The sequence below is a fragment of the Oryctolagus cuniculus genome, chromosome 4 (genome assembly GCF_051225735.1).
Source record: "Oryctolagus cuniculus isolate XC-2025 breed Fujian yellow rabbit chromosome 4, ASM5122573v1, whole genome shotgun sequence".
Classification (NCBI taxonomy): Eukaryota; Metazoa; Chordata; class Mammalia; order Lagomorpha; family Leporidae; genus Oryctolagus; species Oryctolagus cuniculus.
The window spans coordinates 173,875,342-173,899,361 of NC_142870.1; the positions used below are offsets into that span (position 1 = coordinate 173,875,342).

Sequence of the window (24,020 nt, forward strand, 5' to 3'; positions counted from 1 at the left end):
CTGGTCCGGGTTTGATTTCTGATTCCCCGGATCACGGAGAGGAGCTGAATCCTGGAGCAGCAGCCCCGCAGCCCAGAGGGCAGACCTGGGGGAAGAGCCAGGGACAGGGCCTCACCTCGTGGGCGTGTTCCCGGGAAGGGACCAAAGGGTCTTTTTTAAAAATTCAGCTTCGACAGGAGCCATCTTTGCTTTGGGAGCAGCCTTGTTCTCGGCATGGCTGGTCGCTCCTTGAAGCTATTTTCATTCCTGCAAGGCAGGGAAAAGCCACGTGGGGACTTGGCATCTCAGGCGACGAGCTGAATTGCAGCCAGGCCTGCTTCTCGGTGTGCATGCTGTCCACAGCCCAGAGCTGGGCGGACCTACCTGTCCAGTCAGGTCGCCTGGGTGTGCGTGGGCCCGCTTTGTGGTTCTGTCTGCAGAATCTGCTTTTAAAGATTATGGTCACGTTGCCCCCAGCTGGGGAGTGTAGTGACCCAGCACAGAAGCCTCAATCACTCGTCTTCCCGCTCTAATAATAAAGGTGTATGACCTTACCTATTGGGAAGGTTAGGATGGAAGAGACCTTGGGTGCTTTCTTGGGAAGATAAAATCCAGCTTTTCCAGCCTACGGCAGATGCTGATGTAGAAGGAGCCACGATGCAAACAGAGAGCTGGTGGGGAATGATGCAGCCCACGAGGCCTGCAACACAAACAAAGCCGCTTCCGTTGTGTTTGGATGCCGCCGTGCCGGGTGCTGGTTCGGGGCCTGCAGGGAGTTCTCTGGAACTGCGCGGGTCCTTGCCGACACGTTTGTCCTCGGGGCCAGGCATTCGTTGGTGTTGTGGATCTAGATGCACTTGCCCTCACCACAGGTGGCTGCTGTGTTCAGAGTGGAGAAGCTTTCCTGCGCCAACAAAGGGCTTTTGCTGGGTGTTGCAGTGGCGCGGAGCGGAGGCATCGGCGCTGTCTTACACAGTGGCCAGGACCAGCCCTCCTACAGCGTGTTTTATACGGTGCAGGGTTTCCCTGAGGTTTTCTCTGAACCTTCAGCTTAGGGCAGCACCGTACTCGTGGTTCCTGGCTCAAGGTGGGGGGAGGGTGCTGGGCAGACAGATGGACCCCGAAACTCTGGGTTCCTGGCCCCTGAGGCTGGCATATCTGTTGTCACTAGGGAGAAGGGCACCGCCCCCGAGAGTGACTGTGCCCAAGTAAGAATGATGCACTCTGACTTTTTGCATCCACCGAGCAACAAGTCCTCGGCTGGAATTGCACGATTGGTAATAAGACAGAGTTACAGAGAGAGGTAGAGTCAGAGAGAGAGGTCTTCCATCCGCTGGTTCACTCCCCAACCGGCCGCAATGGCCAGAGCTGCGCCGGTCTGAAGCCAGGAGCCAGGAGCTTCTTCCGGGTCTCCCACGCGGGTGCAGGGGCCCAAGGACTTGGGCCATCTTCTACTGCTTTCCCAGGCCACAGCAGAGAGCTGGATCGGAAGAGGAGCAGCTGGGTCTTGAACTGAGCTGAGTCTAGCAGATGGGGAGCGATGGCAGTCAGCCGGTGCCACTTAGTGCCTTAGGTGTCATCTCAGGAGAGCGAGGACCGGTGGGGGGAGGCGTGAGCCATTCCTGGGGGTGCTGGGCAAAGAGGACGCTGAGGGCCAGCTAAGATGACTGCCTGAGGGCACCAAGAAGAATAGGGACAGGCAGGAGGCCCCACTGCCGTCGGCAACTCGGCGGCCCTCGACGGCTCTGTGGACCAGAGCGGCGGGAGGGAGGGTGGACCGAGCGAGGAGAGGACAGGTTCTGATGAAGTTACTGGAGGCCTGGGGACCGGCCTTTGTGCCAGCTCTGGGGGCGCTGCTGTCTCCGCTGGCTGAGAAAGCCGCAAGGCATGTAGGGACACTGTGCTGGTTCTGGCCGCCCCAGGCTGAGCCGAGGGGCCCTGGGCTGTGAGCGGCTTGGAAGTCTGGCGGGGTCTGTGTTTGGAGTCACGGTTCAGGATTTTCACACACCCCTGCGGGCTAGGGGAGGCCTCTCCGCGTTGTGGATGCCCTGCGAGGGCTCCTGAAGCAGCAGGCCTGCTGTGGGACGGCCAGGATGCTCTCTGTCAGGGCCGCGAACTCTCCCTGCCCTTGCCCGCCTGCGGGTTTCCCGGGGCCGTGGCCGCTCTGCCCAGCCGTCAGCCCCACCCTGGAGCAACAGTGATCCAGGACCAACTTCTTACACCCCCCGGGGCACTGGGGCCTTGAACCTGTCATAAATCGTAATGGACGGTATATTTTCAACCGCTGAGAGCGGGCCGTGCGCGCAGCCTCTGAAGACCGAAACACAGATCTGCCTGCAGCGCTGAGGCGTGGTGGGAGGCGCCTCCCACCACAGCATGGCTGCTCGTGACCCTGTGCGTGCGGGACAAAAATCCTTAACCATTTCGGGGCAGCAGGCTCTCGGGAGATGATGCAGACCGCTCTCTCTCTGAGTGATGGTGTGGGGAGATGATGCAGACCGCTCTCTCAGAGTAATGGTGTGGGTGCGCACTGTGAACCACAGCTCTAAAAGGTGTCCTCAGGAGCCACACTTGTGAAAATAGCTGTAAACCTGCTTTTCAGTCGTGTCGAATAATGAGGCCTGCGAGGTTGTGCGGCGCTGAGCAGTACAGACGCCATTTCAAGGTGTCTGCAACCGTGCAGGATGCAACCGTAGCTCAGATATCTAACAGCGGAGTTGTGGGTCTTGATAGTTCTGCGTTTGCTGCTTGCATTTACAGTGGAAGGAAATGCTACACCTCAGTTACGGCTTGGTAAAAATAAAGATGTAAAACGTTCCATGCCAAGTGCACAGACCCCTGAATGCTGCTTTAGGTCAAGAACGTCTGACGTAAGGCGCGGTCTGAGGCGCAGGCGTTGTGCCGGGCGATGAGCTGCCGGCTAGGACACCTTGGTCCCTGGCTCCAGCTTCCTGCTCGCGCTCACCCCGGGAGGCAGCGGGCGATGGCTCCGGTGCTTGGTTCCCTGCTGCCCATGTGGTGGCCTGGATCGAATTCCTGGCCGCAGTCCCAGCCACGGTGGGCATCTGGGGAGACCAGTGGGCAGGATGTCTCTCTGCTGTGTACGTATATACAACTTGATTGGCAGTAGCAGGACAATGACAGACTCGATGTTCGGTGACCTGCGCCAACAGTAGGACAGTGACAGACTCGATGTTCCGTGACCTGCGCTAACAGTAGGACAATGACAGACTCGATGTTCGGTGACCTGCGCTAACAGCAGGACAATGACAGACTCGATGTGCGGTGACCTGTGCCAACAGCAGGACAATGACAGACTCGATGTGCGGTGACCTGCGCTAACAGGACAATGACAGACTCGATGTTCGGTGACCTGCACTAACAGTAGGACAGTGACAGACTCGATGTTCGGTGACCTGCACCAACAGTAGGACAGTGACAGACTCGATGTTTGGTGACCTGCGCTAACAGTAGGACAGTGACAGACTCGATGTTCGGTGACCTGCACTAACAGTAGGACAATGACAGACTCGATGTTCGGTGACCTGCGCCAACAGGGCAATGACAGACTCGATGTTCGGTGACCTGCGCCAACAGTAGGACAGTGACAGACTCGATGTTCGGTGACCTGCACTAACAGTAGGACAATGACAGACCCAATGTTTGGTGACCTGCGCCAACAGTAGGACAGTGACAGACCCGATGTTTGGTGACCTGCGCCAACAGTAGGACAGTGACAGTAGGACAGTAGGACAGTAGGACAGTGACTCGATGTTCGGTGACCTGCACCAACAGTAGGACAATGACAGACCCGATGTTTGGTGACCTGCGCCAACAGTAGGACAATGACAGACCCGATGTTTGGTGACCTGCGCCAACAGTAGGACAGTGACAGACTCGATGTTCGGTGACCTGCGCTAACAGATCCCTCTTCAGGGCTGAGGAGCTCACTGTCCGTTTTGTGGCTCATCTGACGCCTGTCCTTTTCTTTCTGACCTTTGCCCTCTCTGGATCACAGTTTTGCCCTGCCCCTCACCCAAGGTGCCTTGGTAGCCCCCCCAAAACAGAAGCAAGAGGTTTCCCCTGGAGAGGTGCGGGGCAGATCTACATCTGTTATCTGCCTCCTAAACCCTAAGACTTATTCATGCAGACCTAGCTCTGTTCTCTTGAGAATAAGGCAAAATGTGAGTCGCAAGCCATGGAGAGGGGCCAGCGCTGTGGTATAGCAGGTAAAGCCTCTGTATGTGCCGGCATCCCATACGGGCACCGGTTTGAATCCCAGCTGCTCCACTTCCGATCCAGCTCTCTGCTGTGGCCTGGGAAAGCAGTAGAAGATGGCCCAAGTCCTTGGGCCCCTGCACCCATGTGGGAAACCCAGAAGAAGCTCCTGGCTCCTGGCATTGGATCGGCACAGCTCTGGCCGTTGTGGCCATCTGGGGAGTGAACCAGTGGATGGAAGACCCCTCTCTCTCTCTCTCTCTCTCCATCTCTCTCTCTCTCTCTGCCTCTCTGTGACTCTGACTTTCAAATACATAAATAAATCTTTAAAAATACTGAAGGAAAAGGCCATGGGGAGCCAGGGTGAGAGTGGAGTTGCATCCGTCCCCACGCTGGCCCCTGTGGAGGGGAGCTGCTGGTGTTTGGGTCAGATGTGGGCTCTGATCCTGCCTTTTCTCATCTCTAAGCATGTTTAGGCCAGCACAGCCGTGATGGGGTGTACGCGTGGCGTCTTAGTATCTGTGCCCCGACGCTGAATCCGAGCTGGAGATTCTCAGCCGAGGTCTGCTGGGCGAGTGCTGCTGGAAGAGAGGGCGCAGAACTGGGCAGGGAAGGGCGTCGGGCGGGACGTGGTCTCAGAGAAGGCTCCGCTCCGCCTGGTCCCAGCCCGGGCCCCCAGGAGTGCTGTGGCACGGCACGGTGGCCCACCTGGGGGACGTGGTCTCAGAGAAGGCTCCGCCCCGCCTGGTCCCAGCCCGGGCCCCCAGGAGTGCTGCGGCACGGCACGGTGGCCCACCTGGGGGACGTGGTCTCAGAGAAGGCTCCGCCCCGCCTGGTCCCAGCCCGGGCCCCCAGGAGCGCTGCGGCACGGTGGCCCACCTGGAGGGCCGAGGGGCGTCTGGCTTAGGAGAGGTGGCTCCTCTTTCACCAAGAGCGTTCCCTGCGGAAGAGGCTGCGTGGTGGCGGCAGCTGGAGTGCGGGGGGCTGCGGAGGGCCTGTCCTCCCCCTCCCCCCCCAGTTCTTCAGATCACCTCTGGGGGTCTCATCCCGGAGCTGACTCTGCCAACCCACAGCGGTCCTCATTGCCACAGTATGGGAGGCCAGCTCCTCCCCCGGTTGCTGAGACCCTGAGACCTGGTTCCTCCCCGCCCCTCGCCCGGTGGTCCTGCCCCGCAGTCCTCTCCCCGGGGACAGTGGGCGATGATGATGACGACGACGATGATGAAGACAGCCGTGACGCTGGGCCAGCCGGGAGCTCTCCAAGGTGCTCGCTGTCCATGTCTCTAACCTTCCCCAGCATGTCTTGTGTCTGAGGAAGCAGGTGCCCAGGGAGGCGGGGAGTGGCCAGGGCGCGCGGTTTGTAAACCTGGGAGCGGGGCTCTCAGACCCGAGGCCACTGGCGTCGGAACCCTTGCTCTTGTCCTGCCACGCCGCCTCCGTCCCTCAGGTGGGAGTTGTCCACACGCGGCCCTTGCTGGGTCTTTAATTGCCCCTGGGGTCCCCACCCCTCCCCCGTGTGTCAGAAGTGGCCCCTTCCTCACTGAGTGGCCGCCCCCTCATCCGGGCTCCTTCTCCACATCACTGTTTCGCTCACACGCTCCTGCTCGCCCCCCCCCCCAGGGTTCCCTTGCACCTGCCTGTCTGAGCGCAGCCTCAGTGTGGCGGGGGGCGCTTGAGGCAGGACCGAGGTCCAGCCCCAGCAGCCGGTTTCCCGCCACCCAGCACGCATGCGCTAATGCGAACACAAGCCATTGCCCAAGTGCCCAGCTGGCCGCACTGGCAGCGAGAGACACGTCCAGTGCACACTCACACAGTGGCCGTTACTGCAATATGACATCGCAGTGAAGTCACGCGTGGTCCTAAGTCTCTACTGTCATTAAGAAGCTTCCAGAAATAGGACGTGTGATTTGTTCCTGCTCTGGCGACAGGCCTCCTGCAGTTCTGTGAACCGAGCGGAGCTCAGAGCTGGGACGGGCTCGGTGTTTGTAACCGGACGCGTTCTTTTCCCACCGGGAACTCTGCCTTGTACAGTGACTGCAGTCAGTTGTGTTTTTCATAGTTTTGTTTAAGTCGATTTCTAGAATTTTCCCCCGTCTGCTGTGTTTTTCATAAATAAGACAATTTTTAGAATTTTCTCCCTTGGTTTTAATTTCAGTTTTTGTTTCCTGTTTAATGTACCGGGCTAAACATAAAACCACACTTGGCGTTGGGTCATTGTTGTCTTAGAAACGGGAGAGGGCTCTGGCTGTAGGAGTGAGGTTCTTTATGCTACAGGGCGGCTTTGACAGATTTCCAAATCAGAGTCGCCGTTTAAGCAGATGGCGATGTGCTAGTGGCCCCGTCATTGTGCTGGTGTGTTCTTGGTTGTCAGTGTACGCGGTGTATAATTCTGCGGCGTGAGCTGTCCCATACGTCTCTTAGATTCACTTCTCAATTCTTCGTTCTGGTTCCTCTCCCTGCTGCCATCCGGGTATTTCCTGTCGACCGGCCGTCTGGGTCACGCTCCCGTTCTGCGGCGTCCGGTCTCCAGTGAGGAGTGTTTCCTTCTGGGAGAGTGTTTAGCCTAGTGTTTAGGGTGCCTGGGCGCCACGTTGGAGGACCTGGGGTCAACTCCCGATGCTGGGCCCCTGACTCTGTCTTCCGCCAGCACGGACCTTGGTCCCTGCCAGCCACATGGAGACCTGAATTGAGTTCCCGATTCTATTCCCAGCCCAGCCCCAGCTGTGGCGGGCATCTGAGGATAAACTAGTGGCCAGGAGCTCTCTTTCTATGTCTGTCTCTGCAATAAAAATAAATAAGTAAATAAACACACTTCCTCGTGTCCTTTCAGATCCTTGGTCATGGCCTTCTGCTTGGTTTCTTAGCCTCACGGCCCGTGCACCTGCAGAGTCTGCTCATGCCTCAGGGACACACACGATGGCGTCAGCTTAGACTCTCCAGCTTGGCTTTCGCTGCCCTTCCTGTGCAGTGGCAGCCTCTCTCCGCACACTCACTGCCTGCAGGTGTGGAAACAGCTCCAGGGAGAAGTGCGAGGTGCACCTGGGGCTGCCTCTGTGGCCTTGCCTGCTCTCGGCGACCCCAGGCTCTGAAACGCCGGCTGTGCTGGCAGTCCACCTTTAACCGTATGTGTGTGTGTGTGTGTGTGCGTGGGTGTGTGTGTGGCCAGCATTTCTGATTGTCAGTGGGAGGATAGGCCTTCAACAGTTACTCTGTGGTTGCCGAAATGCACCCCTGTCAGTTTCCAGCAGTCTCCGAGCTGGGTCCTTTACGGAGGCCGGCGACGTCTGACTTGCTGTGCTGATCTGAGCCCGGAGCGAGAAGAAGGCCTCCCGCAGCCTTCCAGGGGTTGGCGAGGTAGTCAGGGTGGAAACAGGGCTGGTGCGCAGAGGCCGCGGGACAGCCTCCGGGAAGCAGGGGGCAGGGGCACACGCGGGGGATGGAAGACACACTGAGGCCTCAGGAAAATGACTGGGGTTTCCCGGAACCACTCGTCCGGCATCGTGCTGCTGCACCTTTGCCGACCTTCTGTGTTATTTGCGAATTTAACGTGCGGCCTGCTCGGCCTGTGTTCGCTTAGTTCGCCACTGTAGCTGCTGGTTAGCCAGGGAAGGGAGAAGCCCTCTCATCTGTTCACTCTTTGCTTTTCTCCCTCCTCCCCTCCCTCACTCCCTCCCTCCCCCCTCCCTCCTTCCTCCGGCTCTGTCCCTCCTTCTTCCTCTCCCTCTCTCCCTCCTTCCTCCTCCTCCTCCCTCCCTCCTTCCTCCCCCTCTCTCCCTCCCTCCTTCCTCCCCCTCTCTCCCTCCCCCCTCCCTCCCCCTCTCTCCCTCCCTCCTTCCTCCCCCTCTGTCCCTCCCTCCTTCCTCCCCCTCTCTCCCTCCCTCTCCTTCCCTCCCTCCTCCCCCTCTGTCCCTCCTTCCCTCCCTCCCCCTCCCTCCTTCCTCCCTCCTCCCCCTCCCTCCTTCCTCCCTCCTCCCCTTCCCTCCTTCCTCCCTCCTCCCCTTCCCTCCTTCCTTCTTCCTCCCCCTCCCTCCTTCCTTCTTCCTCCCCCTTTCTCCCTCCTTCCTCCCCCTTCCCTCCTCCCCCTCTCTCCCTCCCTCTCTCCCTCCCTCTCTCCCTCCCTCTCCCTTCCTCCCTCCTTCCCTCCCTCCTCCCCCTCCCTCCCTCCGTCCCCTCCCTCTCTCCTTCCTCCTTCCTCCCCCTCCCTCCCTCCTTCCTCCTCCCCCTCTCTCCCTCTCTCTCCCCCTCCCTTCCTCCCTCCTTCCCTCCCTCCTCCCCCTCCCTCCCTCCTCCCCTCCCTCCTCCCCCTCCCTCCCTCCTCCCCTCCCTCCCTCCTCCCCTCCTCCCCTCCCTCCCTCCCTCCCTCCCTCCCTCCTTTCTTCTTTCTTTTTTGGTGGAGAAAAGCAGTTGGGAGTTAGGTTTCCCAGACTCGTGGCAGACAGTGCTTGGGTCTGGCTGACTTGGGGCAGGGAGTGAGGAGTGGGCCTGTGCCCCCAGGAGTTCCCCTGGGCTCGCCTTCCATGGGCAGGCTATGTAGGGCCCCTCCCCGTGCCGTGTCCTGGCTCAGGCCTCACTGCCTTCCCCAGGCCTCGCTGGCAGCCTCTCCCCGTCCTACCCCCGTCAACCACCTCCACCCGTCCCACCCCGGCCTCCGGCAGCCCCCTCCTCGCCGACCCACACAGCAAAGGGGCTATTCTGGAAGACGCCCCAGCACCACGTGACCCTGCTCCCAGCCCTCGGCGGCTTTGCAGTCTGAGCTTCAGCCCCACTGTCCGGGCCCCCGAGGCCTGGTTCCAGCACGAGCCCCTCTCCCCCACTTCCGCCCTGCAGCCTGTTCTGGAAGTCACTGTGTGTACTGCCCATCCTACGGGCGCTCCACACTGCTGCACCAGGTGGACGGGCCGGCGTCCCCCTGTCCGGCCACGCAGGCCAAGCGCACCTCCTCTGGGAAGCCTGCCAGTCTTCCATCTGATCCAGTGCCCTCCCTTAGTGTCCGGTGCAGGTCACTCTGCGTCCACAGTGCTTACCTGTCGCCCCCGCCACGCACTGTTCCCCGGAGCTCTCTGTCTGTCTCCCTGGGGCCCTGCACGTTGCCCGGCATAAAGCAAGCACCCAGTAAATTTCCAACGGAACATACGCTAAGTTCCCTGTAGAACCTCAGCTGTGGCCAGGCTGGCGTCCCGGCCCGCGGGGGCTCTTTCTCAAAGACGGGAGACCCTGTGGACCTTGAGCGGGGGAAGGTGGTGTCGGGCTTTGCAGCCGTCAGGCCGGGTGTCTGTTCCTCTCCAGAGTTTCCGCCGGTGGCGGTGTTTCTGCTCCCTGAAGCAGTGACGTCTGGGCGCGCGTGGTCTGTGCTGGGCTCTCCGCCCGCAGGACTTCCTCCTCTCCGTTGCAAGCCGCACTTCCGAAAATGAGAAGGAAACGGCTCCGTGGTGCTGCTGCTCTTCCTCTGTCGGGTGTGTGGGAGGGAGGGCTGTCCTGGGGGGGTACACCCCCTCCTCGGCTTCCCCGGTGTGGTTTGGGTGCGGGAGGGAGGGGCTGTCCTGGGGGGGCACAGTTCGGCTGCCCCGATCGCAGCCCCCTCCTCAGCTTCCCCGGTGTGGTTTGGTGCCTCCTGCCCAGAACTACTAGGAAGCAGCTCTGCAAAGTGCTTACCTAGACCAGGTGCGTGCAGTCGTGGCCACAGAGCAGCGCCCACCTCCCTCGAGGTCCAGCCACATTGCTCATCCCAGAGAAGAGGGACGTGGCCTGGGCTGTCCTCCCCAGCAGCTGGGGCTCCAGTGGCGGTGCGTCGGGGAGCAGCCCTGCCCTTGAGCCCCCAGCTCTTTGTCTTCTGTGACATGTTCACAGTCCCAGTGCAAGAGACGCCCTCCTCCTTCTCGGGGTGCTTGATGGGGATGCCAGAACAAACGTGGCTGGGATGGCTTTTTTTTTTTTTTATTAAAGATTTATTCGTTTATTTGAAAGGCACAGAGAGAGAGAGAGAGGGAGACACACACACACACACACACACACACACACACACAGGTCTTCCATCTGCTGGTTCACTCTCTAAATGGGCACAGTGGCCAGAGCTACGCCGATCCGAAGCTGGGGACCAGGAGCCTCTTCCAGGTCTCCCATGTGGGTGCAGGGACTCAAGGACTTGGGCCACCTTCTACTGCTTTCAAAGCACATTAGCAGGGAGCTGCATTGGAAGTGGAGCAGCTGGGACTTGAACCAGCACCCATATGGGGAGATTTACCTGTGACACCACGGTGCTGGCCTCTGGGATGGCTTTTAAGTGGCATTTCATGGACATCAGGGAAAGCGGGTCTGCTTCTGGTCCCGGGCGTGAGTGTGGGCCCAGCACTGACTCGGGCTGGGCTGGTGTGTGCGAGTCAGCTGAGCTCCAGGGCCTCTGCGGTCGCATCTGTCAGTGGGCACAAAGCTGCGGCACAGGAGTGACACAGGACGTTGTGACGAGCTCGGCCTGGGCTCTGGGGTACGTGTGTTCCGGGATGCTACTGCGGCCTCCCCACGCCACCTCCGCCTCCTCTTCCAAGAATGACAGCTTAATAATGCGTTCATGTGGCAGGAGGCATTCGGATCCAGAAACCCGGAGGCAGCCAGCTTTAAAGGAATGTTGAGTTTATTTGTAAATGCATCAAGTTCACAAGCATTCGTGAATTTTCCCACCACCATCAATTGTGAAGTTTTCTTATTTATTATTTTTTTTTTGTAAGGCAGAGAGAGGGAACAAGCGCATTTCTGTCCTCTAGTTCACCCCACAAATTCCTGCCAGCCCAGGGGTCAAGGCTGGGAGCTGCGAGCTCAGTCCTCCCACGCGGTAGCAGGGACCCTGCCCGCCCCCGGGGTGTGCCTCAGCCACTGCAGGCACTGCCCGCCCTAGGGGTGTGTCTTAGCCACTGCAGGCGCTGCCCGCCCTCGGGGGTGTGCCTTAGCCACTACAGGTGCTGCCCGCCCCCCGGGGTGTGCCTTAGCCACTGCGGGCGCTGCCCGCCCTCCCGGGTGTACCTTAGCCACTGCAAGTGCTGCCTGCCCTCGGGGGTGTGCCTTAGCCACTGCAGGCGCTGCCCGCCCTCGGGGGTGTGCCTCAGCCACTGCAGGCGCTGCCCGCCCTCGGGGGTGTGCCTTAGCCACTGCAGGTGCTGCCCGCCCTCGGGGGTGTGCCTTAGCCACTGCAGGCGCTGCCCGCCCTCGGGGGTGTGCCTTAGCCACTGCAGGTGCTGCCCGCCCTCGGGGGTGTGCCTTAGCCACTGCAGGCGCTGCCCGCCCTCGGGGGTGTGCCTCAGCCACTGCAGGCGCTGCCCGCCCTCGGGGGTGTGCCTTAGCCACTGCAGGCGCCGCCCGCCCTCGGGGGTGTGCCTTAGCCACTGCAGGCGCTGCCCGCCCCCTGGGGTGTGCCTTAGCCACTGTAGGCACTGCAGGCGCTGCCCGCCCTCGGGGGTGTGCCTTAGCCACTGCAGGTGCTGCCCGCCCTCGGGGGTGTGCCTTAGCCACTGCAGGCGCTGCCTGCTGCTTCTGGGTTGTGCCTTAGCCACTGCAGGTGCTGCCCTCCCTCGGGGGTGTGCCTTAGCCACTGCAGGCACTGCCCGCCCCCCGGGGTGTGCCTTAGCCACTGCAGGCGCTGCCCGCCCTCGGGGGTGTGCCTTAGCCACTGCAGGTGCTGCCCGCCCTCGGGGGTGTGCCTTAGCCACTGCAGGCGCTGCCCGCCCTCGGGGGTGTGCCTTAGCCACTGCAGGCGCTGCCTGCTGCTTCTGGGTTGTGCCTTAGCAGGAGGCTGCAACCAGGAGCTGGGGCTGGGCTGCAAACCCGGTCCCCCGATGTGCCATCGATGTGGGCGTCCTAACCGCGGAGCTCCATGCCTGCCCCCAGCCACAGCCCTTGAGTCCTGGTCAGTAGAGTCCGTGGGCAGAGCGGACCTGGATCCTGGTGCGCGCTGCTCCAGACAGGACACGGCAGGGAGGTCCCGGGTTCAGAGCATCTGCAGTGGCTGCTCCAGAGCGCCCGCACGCCTCCCCTGCCGTGTCTTGGTCACGGGCGGGTCCACTCCCAGGGAATGCTGTCCTGCACACAAGTGGACGTCGGGGCAGTGGCTCAGGCGGCCGCCACGCCCTGCCCGCCCTGCCCACGCCCCAGCTCGGCAGCCACAGGCGCAGCCACCTCTGCCTCCCTGGCCGTGCCGCCTTCTCCAGTCCTGACCTGCCCGCTGGTGTCTCCGAGCGTGTCCCCCCAACACGGCTGTCCCCCCAACACTGCGCGCCCCAAGAATGCAGAATTCACAGCCCAGCACGCTGAGTCCTCGCCCCTTTCTTGGAGGTGGTGATGTTAAAAGCAGTAAAATGGACTCAAATCCTCTTTAGTGTTGTTTACCTTGAGGTCACCCCAACTTATTCTCTCTCTTTTTTAAAGATTTATTTGTTTGAAAGGCAGAGTTACAGAGAGAGGGAGGGAGAGGCACAGAGAGGTCTTCCATCTGCTGGTTCACTCCCTAGTTGATCTCAAGGGGGCTGGGCCAGGCTGAAGCCAGGAGCTTCTTCTGGGTCTCCTGTGTGGGTGCAGGGCCCAAGCACTTGGGCTGTCTTCTGCTGCTTTCCCAGGTCACAGCAGGGAGCTGGATCGGAAGTGGAGCAGCCGGGACTCGAACCAGTGCCTATAAGGGATGCCGGTACCCCAGGCAGTGGCTTTACCTGCTACGCCACTGTGCCACGCCCCTCCACAGCTTATTTAATCACAGCCTCTTTCACCCCCCCCCCGGGAACTGAGGTTCCTAGGACCTGAATTGGAGAGCGCCACCGCAGGTTGTCAGGGGCTGCCCCCCATTTGCTGGCTCAAGCATGCTGCGTGTCGTCAGAAGGGAGGCGGCCCTGACCCCTGTCTCCAGGGTGCACAGCGTGACTCTGCGTGTAGGCCCAGGTGGGTGGGCGCCCAGGCGTGGCCCCTGGTAAAGGGGCTTAGTGGCAGTGAGGGGTGGGAGCAAACCCCTCCTTGTGTGCATTGGGAACCCCCAGGCTGCACAGGCAGAACCGTGGCCCTGCTGCTGGCCTCTGCCTGTCCGCCAGCCTCTCGCTCCCTGACGGCCCTCTCACTCCCCGGGCTGGACGCCTTCCAGCTTCGTTGCTGCCTCTGGCTACGAGGGGAGTCCCAGAGTCCCCGGGGGGCAGTGGGGCTCCGTGCAGAAAGGTCAAGGGCTGCAGGGCTGAGCAGAGGCGATTCAAAATCTGCGGGCCCTAGGACCGCAGCCCTGCACCTCGCGGGTCGCCTGCTGCACGGTGCGGGCAGGGGTCACGGGCCTGCACACGCCGCCGTCTCTCCCGCACGCCTGGCGTCAGCTCCCTTCCCTGGGGCCTTGACGTCTTCTGGTTCCAGAGGGAGGAACACAAGGCCAAGCTGCTCACGTCGGGGGAGACACCGGGCCCCAGTACCTTTGGGTCCTGATGCCCTAACACAGAAACCTGTGTTTATTTCGGCACTCAGAGACCCGTGAGCGCAGACGCTCCCCCGCCCGGCAGCTGGCTTCTAGGAATATTTGGAAGATGACTAAAGTAATGGCTTCCATGTGTTCAGTAGATGAGGTGGCCCCGCGAGGTGGGGGAGAGGTCCTCCCCTCCCCAGAGGAACCCTGGGCGAAATGCTCGCTGCCCGAGGCCTGGCTGACCTCACGTGGCATCCCAGGGTGACAGAATCCCTCCGGGCCGGGTGCTGGGAGGCTCACGTGAGGGTGGGGCAGCCTTGTGGCAGGGCTGTGTGCGTGTGGGTGACGTGCAGCTGTTGGCAGTCCCTGTGGCTCACACCTGTGTGTGTGTGTGTTCACATGTGGCTGCCCTGTGGTTCACGCCCGTGTGTGTGTGTGTGCAGCTGTCCCCATGGCTCACGCCCGTGTGTGTGTGTGTGTGTGCGCGTGTGCGTGTGGCCACCCTGTGGATCACGCCTGTGTGTGTGTGCAGCCGTCCCGTGGTTCACAGTGCCCGTGTGTGTGTGTGTGTGTGTATGCAGCCGCCAGCAGTCCCCATGGTTCACGGCACCCGTGTGTGTGTGCACAGTCATCCTCATGGTTCACACCTGTGTGTGTGTGTGCACGCGGCCACCCTGTGGTTCACTCCCGTGTGTCTCTGTGTGTGTGTGTGTGTGTGCACAGCCATCCCCCATGGCTCACGGCGCCCGTGTGTGTGTACACAGCTGTCCCCGTGGCTCACAGCACCCGTGTGTGTGTGCACAACCATCCCGTGGCTCATGGTTCCCGTGTGTGTGCACAGCTGTCCTCTGGCTCATGGAGTCCGTGTGTGTGTGTGTGTGCACAGCCATCCCCAGGGCTCACACCTCTGTGTGTGTGTGCACAGCCATCCCCATGGCTCACTCCCGTGTGTGTGTGTGCGTGCATGTGGCCACCCTGTGGTTCACACCTGTGTGTGCGTGCACAGCCATCCCCGTGGCTCACGGCACCCGTGTGTGTGTGTACACAGCTGTCCCCATGGCTCACGGCGCCTGTGTGTGTGTACACAGCTGTCCCCATGGCTCACAGCGCCTGTGTGTGTGTGCACAGCCATCCCGTGGCTCATGGTTCCCGTGTGTGTGCACAGCTGTCCTCTGGCTCATGGAGTCTGTGTGTGTGTGTGTGTGTGCACGGCCATCCCCAGGGCTCACACCTCTGTGTGTGTGTGCACAGCCATCCCCATGGCTCACTCCCGTGTGTGTGTGTGCGTGCATGTGGCCACCCTGTGGTTCACACCTGTGTGTGCGTGCACAGCCATCCCCGTGGCTCACGGCACCCGTGTGTGTGTGTACACAGCTGTCCCCATGGCTCACGGCGCCTGTGTGTGTGTACACAACTGTCCCCATGGCTCACAGCGCCTGTGTGTGTGTGCACAGCCATCCCGTGGCTCATGGTTCCCGTGTGTGTGTGCATAGCCATCCTGTGGCTCATAGCGTTCATGTGTGTGTGTGTGTGTGCGCAGCCATCCCTGTGGCTCACGGCACCCGTGTGTGTGTGTACACAGCCGACCCCGTGGCTCACGGCGCCTGTGTGTGTGTCGTTACAGCGGAGAGTGCAGGATGTCGTCAGCCCGATCGTGTTCGAAGCGGCCTACAGCCTGGGCGAGCACCTCACCGGACAGGAGGACAGGGAGCTGCCGGCCCTGACGCCCGTGCTCCGCTGGAAGAAGGGGCAGAGGATTGCCCAGAAGAATCAGGTCAGCTGACCCCGGGGGCAGAGACAGTGAATGGGCCGGGGTCATGGCCAGCGTGCACCCCCCCCCCAACCTCCCGGCTCCTGCACGGTGGTGGAACAGGCAGTCTCCAGGGGTCTTTCTGAGCACACTGAGACTGCTGTCAGCCGTGGGGAAGTGATCACCCCTCCAGGCTCTGAGCCGGTCCCCTGTTCCCAGCCTGATCCGTGGACCCCAGCTGCTGCACGGATGCTCTGTTGGTGGGGCGGTGAGGGGGCGTGGTGGAGAGGCGGGAACTGCCGCTGCTTGGTTGGGGGTAGAATTGAAAATGCCTGAGCCAAGCATCCCCAGACGCCGGCACACGCCACGGGGAGGCGGGCTCAGCCGTCCTGGGCCACACTCGTCGGGTGCCGTGCGTGCTGCTGGGCTAATGCTGGGGGGTGCTGGGTGCACCCAGACGAGGCAGGAGCAGGCCGGCGCCTTGACCGTCGCTCGGAGCCGTGTGCGAGCTGTGCAGTGCTGATGCCACGCAGGAAATAGTGCCAAGAGACCACCCCCCCCAAGTTTTTTTAAAGATCTGTTTATTTACTTGAGAGAGAGAGGGAGAGAGAGAGAGCGGGAGAGAGAGAGAGAGAAACCTTCCGCCTGCTGGTTCACTTCCCAAATGGCCACAATGGCCGGGGCTGGGCCAGGCCAAAACCAGAGGCCAGGAGCTTCTTCTGGGTCTCCCAAGTGGGCGGCAGGGGCCCAAGCACTCAGGCCATCTTACGCTACTTTCCCAGGCACATCAGCAGGGAGCTGGGTAGGAAGACGTGCAGCCGGGACTTGAAATAGCACCCGTGTGGGATGCCGGCCCAGGAGGTGGTGGCTGTGTCAGAGCGCTGGCTCCATGACCCCAAATCTTTCAAAAATATTTCCTTGAAGCCCCAGATCATCCCCAGTCAGGGACCTTAGGGAGTTTAGGTAGGCAGGACCCCTGGACAGGGCAGGGGCAGAGCTGTGGACCCCCTGTGCATCCCTACGCCCACCCTGAGGGCTCTGAGCGGCTGCGCCTCGCAGGTCAGAGGCACGAATGGGAGCAGACGGTGTCAGCGTGTCGGAGCCAGTGGTGAGATTTTTGCCAGTGCGTCGCTTTTTCACCCAGATTCTCTTCTGTGTTGTCCCGGTCAGGTCCCCCCGGAGATGAGGATTTGGAGGTTCATGTGCTCTTGGGGGGACCTGGCCACAGCGTGTGCAGCGAGGAGTTCTGGAGCCCGAGTTAGGCCACGAGATGTCCCTTCCTTCAGGCGGGGCCTGGACGTCAGAACCCACACTGCAGCCTGGGCCGGCTGTGGCGGGAAGTCGCTCTCCCTGGGGCATGGGGGACCCCTTCAGCGAGGACAGGCACTGGGCAGGGTGCACCGTGAGCCTTCCGCACCACACTCACACACATACACACACACTCATACACCCTCACTCACACACACACACATACACACTCAAACACACTCACATACACTAACATACACACTCACACACACTGACATACACACTCACAACCCAGTCACACACATTCATACAATACACACTCACATACACACACACTCACACACCTACACATACACACTCACATATACTCAAATTCACATACACTCACACTCACATACATATGCACACTCACACACAATCACATACACTCACACACACTAACACACTCACACACACATACACTCAAACTCACATACACTCACACATACACACTCACACATACACTCATACACATACACACACACACACTCACACTCAAACTCACATACACATACACACTCAAACACACTCACATACACTCACATACACACTCACACACTGACATACACACTCACAACCCAGTCACACACATTCATACAATACACACTCACATACACACACACTCACACACCTACACATACACACTCACACTCAAATTCACATACGCTCACACTCACATACATACGCACACTCACACACAATCACATACACTCACACACACACATACACTCAAACTCACATACACTCACACATACACACTCACACATACACTCATACACATACACACTCACATTCACACACACTAACACACACTCACACTCACACACTTACACTCACACACACTCACACCCAGCAGGCCAGCACTGCGAGGCCAGCCTGGGCGCTCGCGTCCCTGCAGAGCCGTCAGGGCACGGGCGTGGGCCTTCTTTCCGAGGAGCAGCTCAGGGTCTGCGTCAGATTCCAGCGGCCGGAGATGCCGCACACATCGGCATCGAAGCACCCTGCTTGGGCACGCGTGGTTCAGGGTGGCTGACCACGCACATGCGTGTGCGTCTGTGCCTCTGAGACCGCGTGCTGGGGTTTTAGGTGAGTAGGTCGGAGCAGAGAGGGGACACTTGGGCCAAGGGATCGCGGCTGCTGAGCAAGCCTGCTAACTTTGGGGGTGAACTTAACCTTGACAGAGAGGCTGGGCGTCTGTCTACCATGGAGCCAGAAGAACTGCGGCCGCCACCAGGCCAGCAGTCCGGCAGGAGGCAGAGCGAGAAGTGGGGCTGGAAGCCGGGGAGGGGGCGTTCGGTGGAGGCTGGTGTGCGGGAGGTTGCACCCCCTCTCCCCGCCGCTCGGTGTCCCGGGCACGCGGAGGAGCAGGCGGCCGGGTGCTGTCTCTCGGGCCGAACGCACCGTTGGTGACAGTGTGCCCCAGAGGGAGACTTGCTCCTTGGCATTGGAAGCTTGCAGTGTACCAGCTGGCTTTCCCTCCTGTCTCCCACCTAAATGCGTCCACCCCCGCCCTCCCGTCCACGCCCGGACACATCTGCAGATTCTCCAGTCACTTTCCTTAGCTATGAACAGGCAGCCGAGGGAACGGACACTAGGGGAAGACGTGGCAGGTGGAAAGAACGCCCAGAGTAAAGCAACAGAGTAACTCACTTAGGGGTAACAGGTTAGTCAGGGAACAGAGAGGTAATAGTAATAATAATAGTAATAGTAATAATAATAATAGCAGCTTAGTGGCCACTGTTGTGATGTGGTGGTTAAAGCCATCGTCTACGGCACCAGTATTCCATGTGGGCACTGGTTTGAGTCCCGGCTGCTCCACTTCTGCTCCAGCTCCCTGCTAATGGCCTGGGAAAGCAGCAGAAGGTGGCCCAAGTGTTTGGACCCCTGTACCCATGTGGGAGACCTGGAAGAAGCTCCTGACTCCTGGTCTCAGCCTGGCCCAGCCCTGGCCCTTGTGGCCATCTGGAGAGTGAACTAGTGGACGGAAGATCGCTTTCTCTCTCTCTCCCTCCCCACCATGTCTGCAACTCTTTCAAATAAATAAATCAGTCTTACCCAAAAAAAGTAGCTTAAAGGAGATTCAAGAATATTTCACCCATTATAAAATGGATATAATTCTATTTGATTTTAAAAGGAAGAATTAGAAAACAAAGGGTTCTTGAAAATTGAAAATATGGTTGCAAACCAAATATTCAATGGAAGGATTAGAAGATAACGGCAAGAAATCTCATAGTAAGAAGCACTACCAAAAACGGAAAGGAAACAGCTAGAGGATACATCTGCAAGGTTCTGTATTTCGGTGACAGGAGTATCAGGAAAAGGGAAAGAAAGGAGAAGACGAGGGAGAAGAAATGATGGGATGAGGTTTCCAGAGATACAGGCACTTTGCTTTCCATTCGAAGGTCTTATCACCCTCCTAGCGAGGTTACTCAGAATTATCCTCGGTGCTGACTGTGGCGTGCCGCTGCTCCCGGTGCAGGAGGAGGAGGTGTGTCTGCACAGTGCTGATGGCGGGGCTGCGTGTCAGCTCACCGCAGCTGGACGCGTAGCCCTGAGCTCTGCCCAGCAAGGCTGGGAGCTAGAGTATGAAAGTAAGGACTTCAAAGTGACGGGGGGAGGTGGTTTTGAAATGAGGGTTTTATTTTTAGGCTCATAGTCAAGTATGAGGTAAAAATAAATCCGCGGTTCAGACACAAGGACCCAGAGGGTGACCTCCATCAGTTCTCTCAGGGTGACCTGCGTCAGTCCTCACAGGGTGACCTCTGTCAGAGTCCTCAGAGGGTGATCTCCGTCAGGGTCCTCACAGGGTGACCTCCATCAGTCCTCAGAGGGTGACCTTCATCAGTCCTCTTAGAGTGTGACCTCTGTCAGAGTCCTCAGAGGGTGACCTCCGTCAGTCCTCAGAGGGTGACCTGTCAGTCCTGAGAGGGTGACCTCCGTCAGTCCTCAGAGGGAGACCTGCGTCAGTCCTGAGAGGGTGACCTCCGTCAGTCCTCAGAGGGAGACCTGCGTCAGTCCTGAGAGGGTGACCTCCGTCAGTCCTCAGAGGGTGACCTGTCAGTCCTGAGAGGGTGACCTCCGTCAGTCCTCAGAGGGAGACCTGCGTCAGTCCTGAGAGGGTGACCTCCGTCAGTCCTCAGAGGGAGACCTGCGTCAGTCCTGAGAGGGTGACCTCCGTCAGTCCTCAGAGGGTGACCTGTCAGTCCTGAGAGGGTGACCTCCGTCAGTCCTCAGAGGGAGACCTGCGTCAGTCCTGAGAGGGTGACCTGTGTCAGTCCTCACAGGGTGACCCCTGTCAGGGTCCTGAGAGGGTGATCTCCATCAGTCCTCACAGGGTGACCTGTGTCAGTCCTCAGAGGGAGACCTGCGTCAGTCCTGAGAGGGAGACCTGCGTCAGTCCTCAGAGGGTGACCTTCATCAGTCCTCAGAGGGTGACCTGTCAGTCCTGAGAGGGTGACCTCCGTCAGTCCTCAGAGGGAGACCTGCGTCAGTCCTGAGAGGGTGACCTCTGTCAGTCCTCAGAGGAAGACCTGCGTCAGTCCTGAGAGGGTGACCTCCGTCAGTCCTCAGAGGGTGACCTGTCAGTCCTGAGAGGGTGACCTCCGTCAGTCCTCAGAGGGAGACCTGCGTCAGTCCTGAGAGGGTGACCTCTGTCAGTCCTCAGAGGAAGACCTGCGTCAGTCCTGAGAGGGTGACCTCCGTCAGTCCTCAGAGGGTGACCTGTCAGTCCTCACAGGGTGACCTCCGTCAGTCCTCAGAGGGAGACCTGCGTCAGTCCTGAGAGGGTGACCTCTGTCAGTCCTGAGAGGGTGACCTGTGTCAGTCCTCACAGGGTGACCTCCGTCAGGGTCCTGAGAGGGTGATCTCCATCAGTCTTCACAGGGTGACCTCCGTCAGTCCTCACAGGGTGACCTCCGTCAGTCCTCAGAGGGAGACCTGCGTCAGTCCTGAGAGGGAGACTTGCGTCAGTCCTCAGAGGGTGACCTCCGTCAGTCCTCAGAGGGTGACCTCCATCAGTCCTGAGAGGGTGACCTCCGTCAGTCCTCACAGGGTGACCTGTCAGTCCTGAGAGGGTGACCTCTGTCAGTCCTGAGAGGGAGACCTCCGTCAGTCCTGAGAGGGTGACCTCCATCAGTCCTCACAGGGTGACCTCCGTCAGGGTCCTGAGAGGGTGACCTCCATCAGTCCTCACAGGGTGACCTCCGTCAGTCCTCACAGGGTGACCTGCGTCAGTCCTGAGAGGGTGACCTCCGTCAGTCCTCAGAGGGTGACCTGTCAGTCCTGAGAGGGTGACCTCTGTCAGTCCTTAGAGGGAGACCTGCGTCAGTCCTCAGAGGGTGACCTCTGTCAGTCCTCACAGGGTGACCTCCATCAGTCCTCACAGGGTGACCTCCGTCATGGTCCTCAGAGGGTGACCTCCGTCAGTCCTCACAGGGTGACCTCTGTCAGGGTCCTGAGAGGGTGACCTGTGTCAGTCCTCAGAGGGTGACCTCCGTCAGTCCTCAGAGGGTGACCTCCGTCATGGTCCTGAGAGGGTGACCTGTGTCAGTCCTCACAGGGTGACCTCCGTCAGTCCTGAGAGGGTGACCTCCGTCAGTTCTCAGAGGGTGACCTCCGTCAGTCCTCACAGTGTGACCTCCGTCAGTCCTCAGAGGGTGACCTCCATCAGTCCTCACAGGGTGACCTCTCTCAGGGTCCTCAGAGGGTGACCTCTGTCAGTCCTGAGAGGGTGACCTCCGTCAGTCCTGAGAGGGTGACCTCCGTCAGTCCTCACAGGGTGACCTGCGTCAGTCCTGAGAGGGAGACCTGCATCAGTCCTCAGAGGGTGACCTCCGTCAGTCCTCACAGGGTGACCCCTGTCAGGGTCCTGAGAGGGTGATCTCCGTCAGTCCTCACAGGGTGACCTGTGTCAGTCCTCAGAGGGTGACCTCCGTCAGTCCTCGGAGGGTGACCTCCGTTAGTCCTCACAGGGTGACCTGCGTCAGTCCTGAGAGGGAGACCTGCATCAGTCCTCAGAGGGTGACCTCCGTCAGTCCTGAGAGGGTGACCTCCGTCAGTCCTCACAGGGTGACCTCTGTCAGGGTCCTGAGAGGGTGATCTCCGTCAGTCCTCACAGGGTGACCTGTGTCAGTCCTCAGAGGGTGACCTCTGTCAGTCCTCACAGGGTGACCTGTGTCAGTCCTCACAGGGTGACCTCCATCAGTCCTCAGAGGGTGACCTCCGTCAGTCCTCACAGGGTGACCTCTGTCAGGGTCCTGAGAGGGTGATCTCCGTCAGTCCTCACAGGGTGACCTGTGTCAGTCCTCAGAGGGTGACCTCCGTCAGTCCTCACAGGGTGACCCTCAGGGTCCTCCCAAGGACGTCACCTGAGGCAGACCCCAGCACAACAAGGGTGACAGCGGAAGAGCTGGCATAAAAGACAGTGTTGGCCTGGCTGGAACGTTAAGGACAGGAGTCCCAGATGCCCGCTGTGCACTGAGTCTGAAGAAACTGTCGCTCCAGCTTGGAGCAGAGGACCAGCGGCCTTCAAAACAAATGAAGCCCCCGGCAGACAGGACAAGGGAGCGGCAAGTTTCAAGATGCGGTGTGTTTTGAATAGATTTTTTTTTTCTGTGGATGAAAAGAAAGGCAACCGAAAACTCCTGGAAAAATAGAAATATAGTCAGTACGTCATGGCTCAAATATAGTGCAAGTTAACACGTGGGCTTTTGAACAAGTAGAAGAGTTGTGGAAGAAGGGACTTGGTACTAGGAACTTTCTTCCTATGTTGAAGGTGAGAACGCCGGGACTTTAAATTGTAACTCTAGAGTGTTATAAATCGGGGCGCCTGTCTTAGCTCTGCTGTCGGCAGCAGCCGTGTGGCCACGTCAGAACTGCCGATGGGTTTTCAGTGTTTATTAGTCAACCTGATTTCAGAGCTGTGCTGACAGCATCTGATGCAAGCGTCATTGAACTTGACTGTGTAAGGCTAAAAGAAGAAATTCTCTTAATCTTTTAAATTGGCAAGCCGAGTGATATTCCAGACTGTGTTGAAATAAGACGTGGATGTTACTCCCTAAAGCTGCAGGGCTCAGCAGTAAGGCAAAGCCTCTGTGAGTGTGGTCCCTGCGCCCCAGAGCTGCTGAGAAGGGAGGGTTCCCGGCCCGGAGGGCAAGCTGGCCGCGCTGACCCGTGCAGGGGAGGAGTCCAGAGCTGCCTGTCAGCACGAGGGAGGGGTGGGGACAGCCGTCCTTGTCTGTACGGCAGACATGGGGCTAAACCCAGTGCACAGAGAGGAGGGAGCAGCTTGTGCTGTGCAGACAGGGACGGAACCAGCGCAGGCAGCGTGAGTCTCCAGGGTTGGGCGTGTGGCAGGAGCTGGGCGTTAGGCTTTGAGCGGGTGATCCTTGGGTTGAAATTAGTGCTGCTGTCCCTAGATGGGGGGCGCTGTTCAGGAGCTGGGGAAGAATTCTGGGAGGACAATTCTTTCTCATTCTCCTTTTCCCAGCTTTAGGGGAACCACAGGAGAGACGGGTCAGTCAGTGCTCTGGCTCCACGTGCCTTCCAGGTGGTGGTCAGTTGGAGGGAGGAAGGGTCTGAGAGCCTAGGCTCCCTGCAGGAAGGGGCGCGGGTCTGCCCCTGCGTGAGTGCGTGGGAACGCCCGGGTGCCCCACACAGCGGCTGCCCTCTCACGAGAAGCTCCCCGGAGCTGCTTGGGTCGTGTTGGTCCACGTCTCCAGGGCTTAACTGTGGTCAGTGCCTGAGCCCTTCAGGTGCAGGGCACCGAGCCCAGGTTGGTGCACAGGATCATGCAAAGGGGTGGGTTCAATCAGGGTGGGCTGGGGGCGAGGTCTGCCCTGTTGCCATCTAGTTAGCGTAGAACAGCTGTGCACACCGTGTGTGCAGGTGGAGACAGTGACGGGAGCTCCTGATGGGCACACCGGCTGGGAGTGGGTGGGGCAGGCCGGGGCCGCGCCTCCCTCTGTGTGTGGACAGTCCTGGGAGACGGGGGCTCCGAGCTGAGCTTCAGTGTGAGGGTGTGAGAGTGGGAAGTGGGATTGCCCCACGGTACTGAAAGGGGACTGGGGTTCTGGGGACTCTGGGGTAACGGGGCACTAACACTCCCGGGGCCCCTGTAGGACGGGCAGCCTGGGGGACACCCATGTTACCCTAGAAATGTGCGGAAGGGGGTGGGCATCGTGGCAGAGTGGGTGAAGCCGCTGCCTGCAGTGCAGGCATCCTACGAGGGCACCAGTTTGTGTCCTGGATGCTCCGCTTCCCATCTGGCTCCCTGCTGATGCACCTGGGAAAGCAGCAACATGGCCCAAGTGCTTGGGCCCCTGCACCCGCGGGGGAGACCCGGAGGAGGCTCCTGGCTCCTGCTTCAGCCTG

The 24,020-nt window shown here is 59.8% G+C and overlaps 1 protein-coding gene across 3 annotated transcripts in view; it reads left to right on the plus strand.

Annotated features, from left to right (window-relative positions):
• The window catches only part of ITGA9 (integrin subunit alpha 9), a 302,474-nt gene that overhangs the window by 150,051 nt on the left and 128,403 nt on the right, over nucleotides 1-24,020 (plus strand). For all 3 annotated transcript variants that reach the window (XM_070073006.2, XM_089331344.1, XM_089331343.1), the window contains one exon: nucleotides 15,237-15,386. In XM_070073006.2, the coding sequence (XP_069929107.2) occupies nucleotides 15,237-15,386 (150 nt within the window). The remainder of the gene's footprint in view (nucleotides 1-15,236; nucleotides 15,387-24,020) is intronic.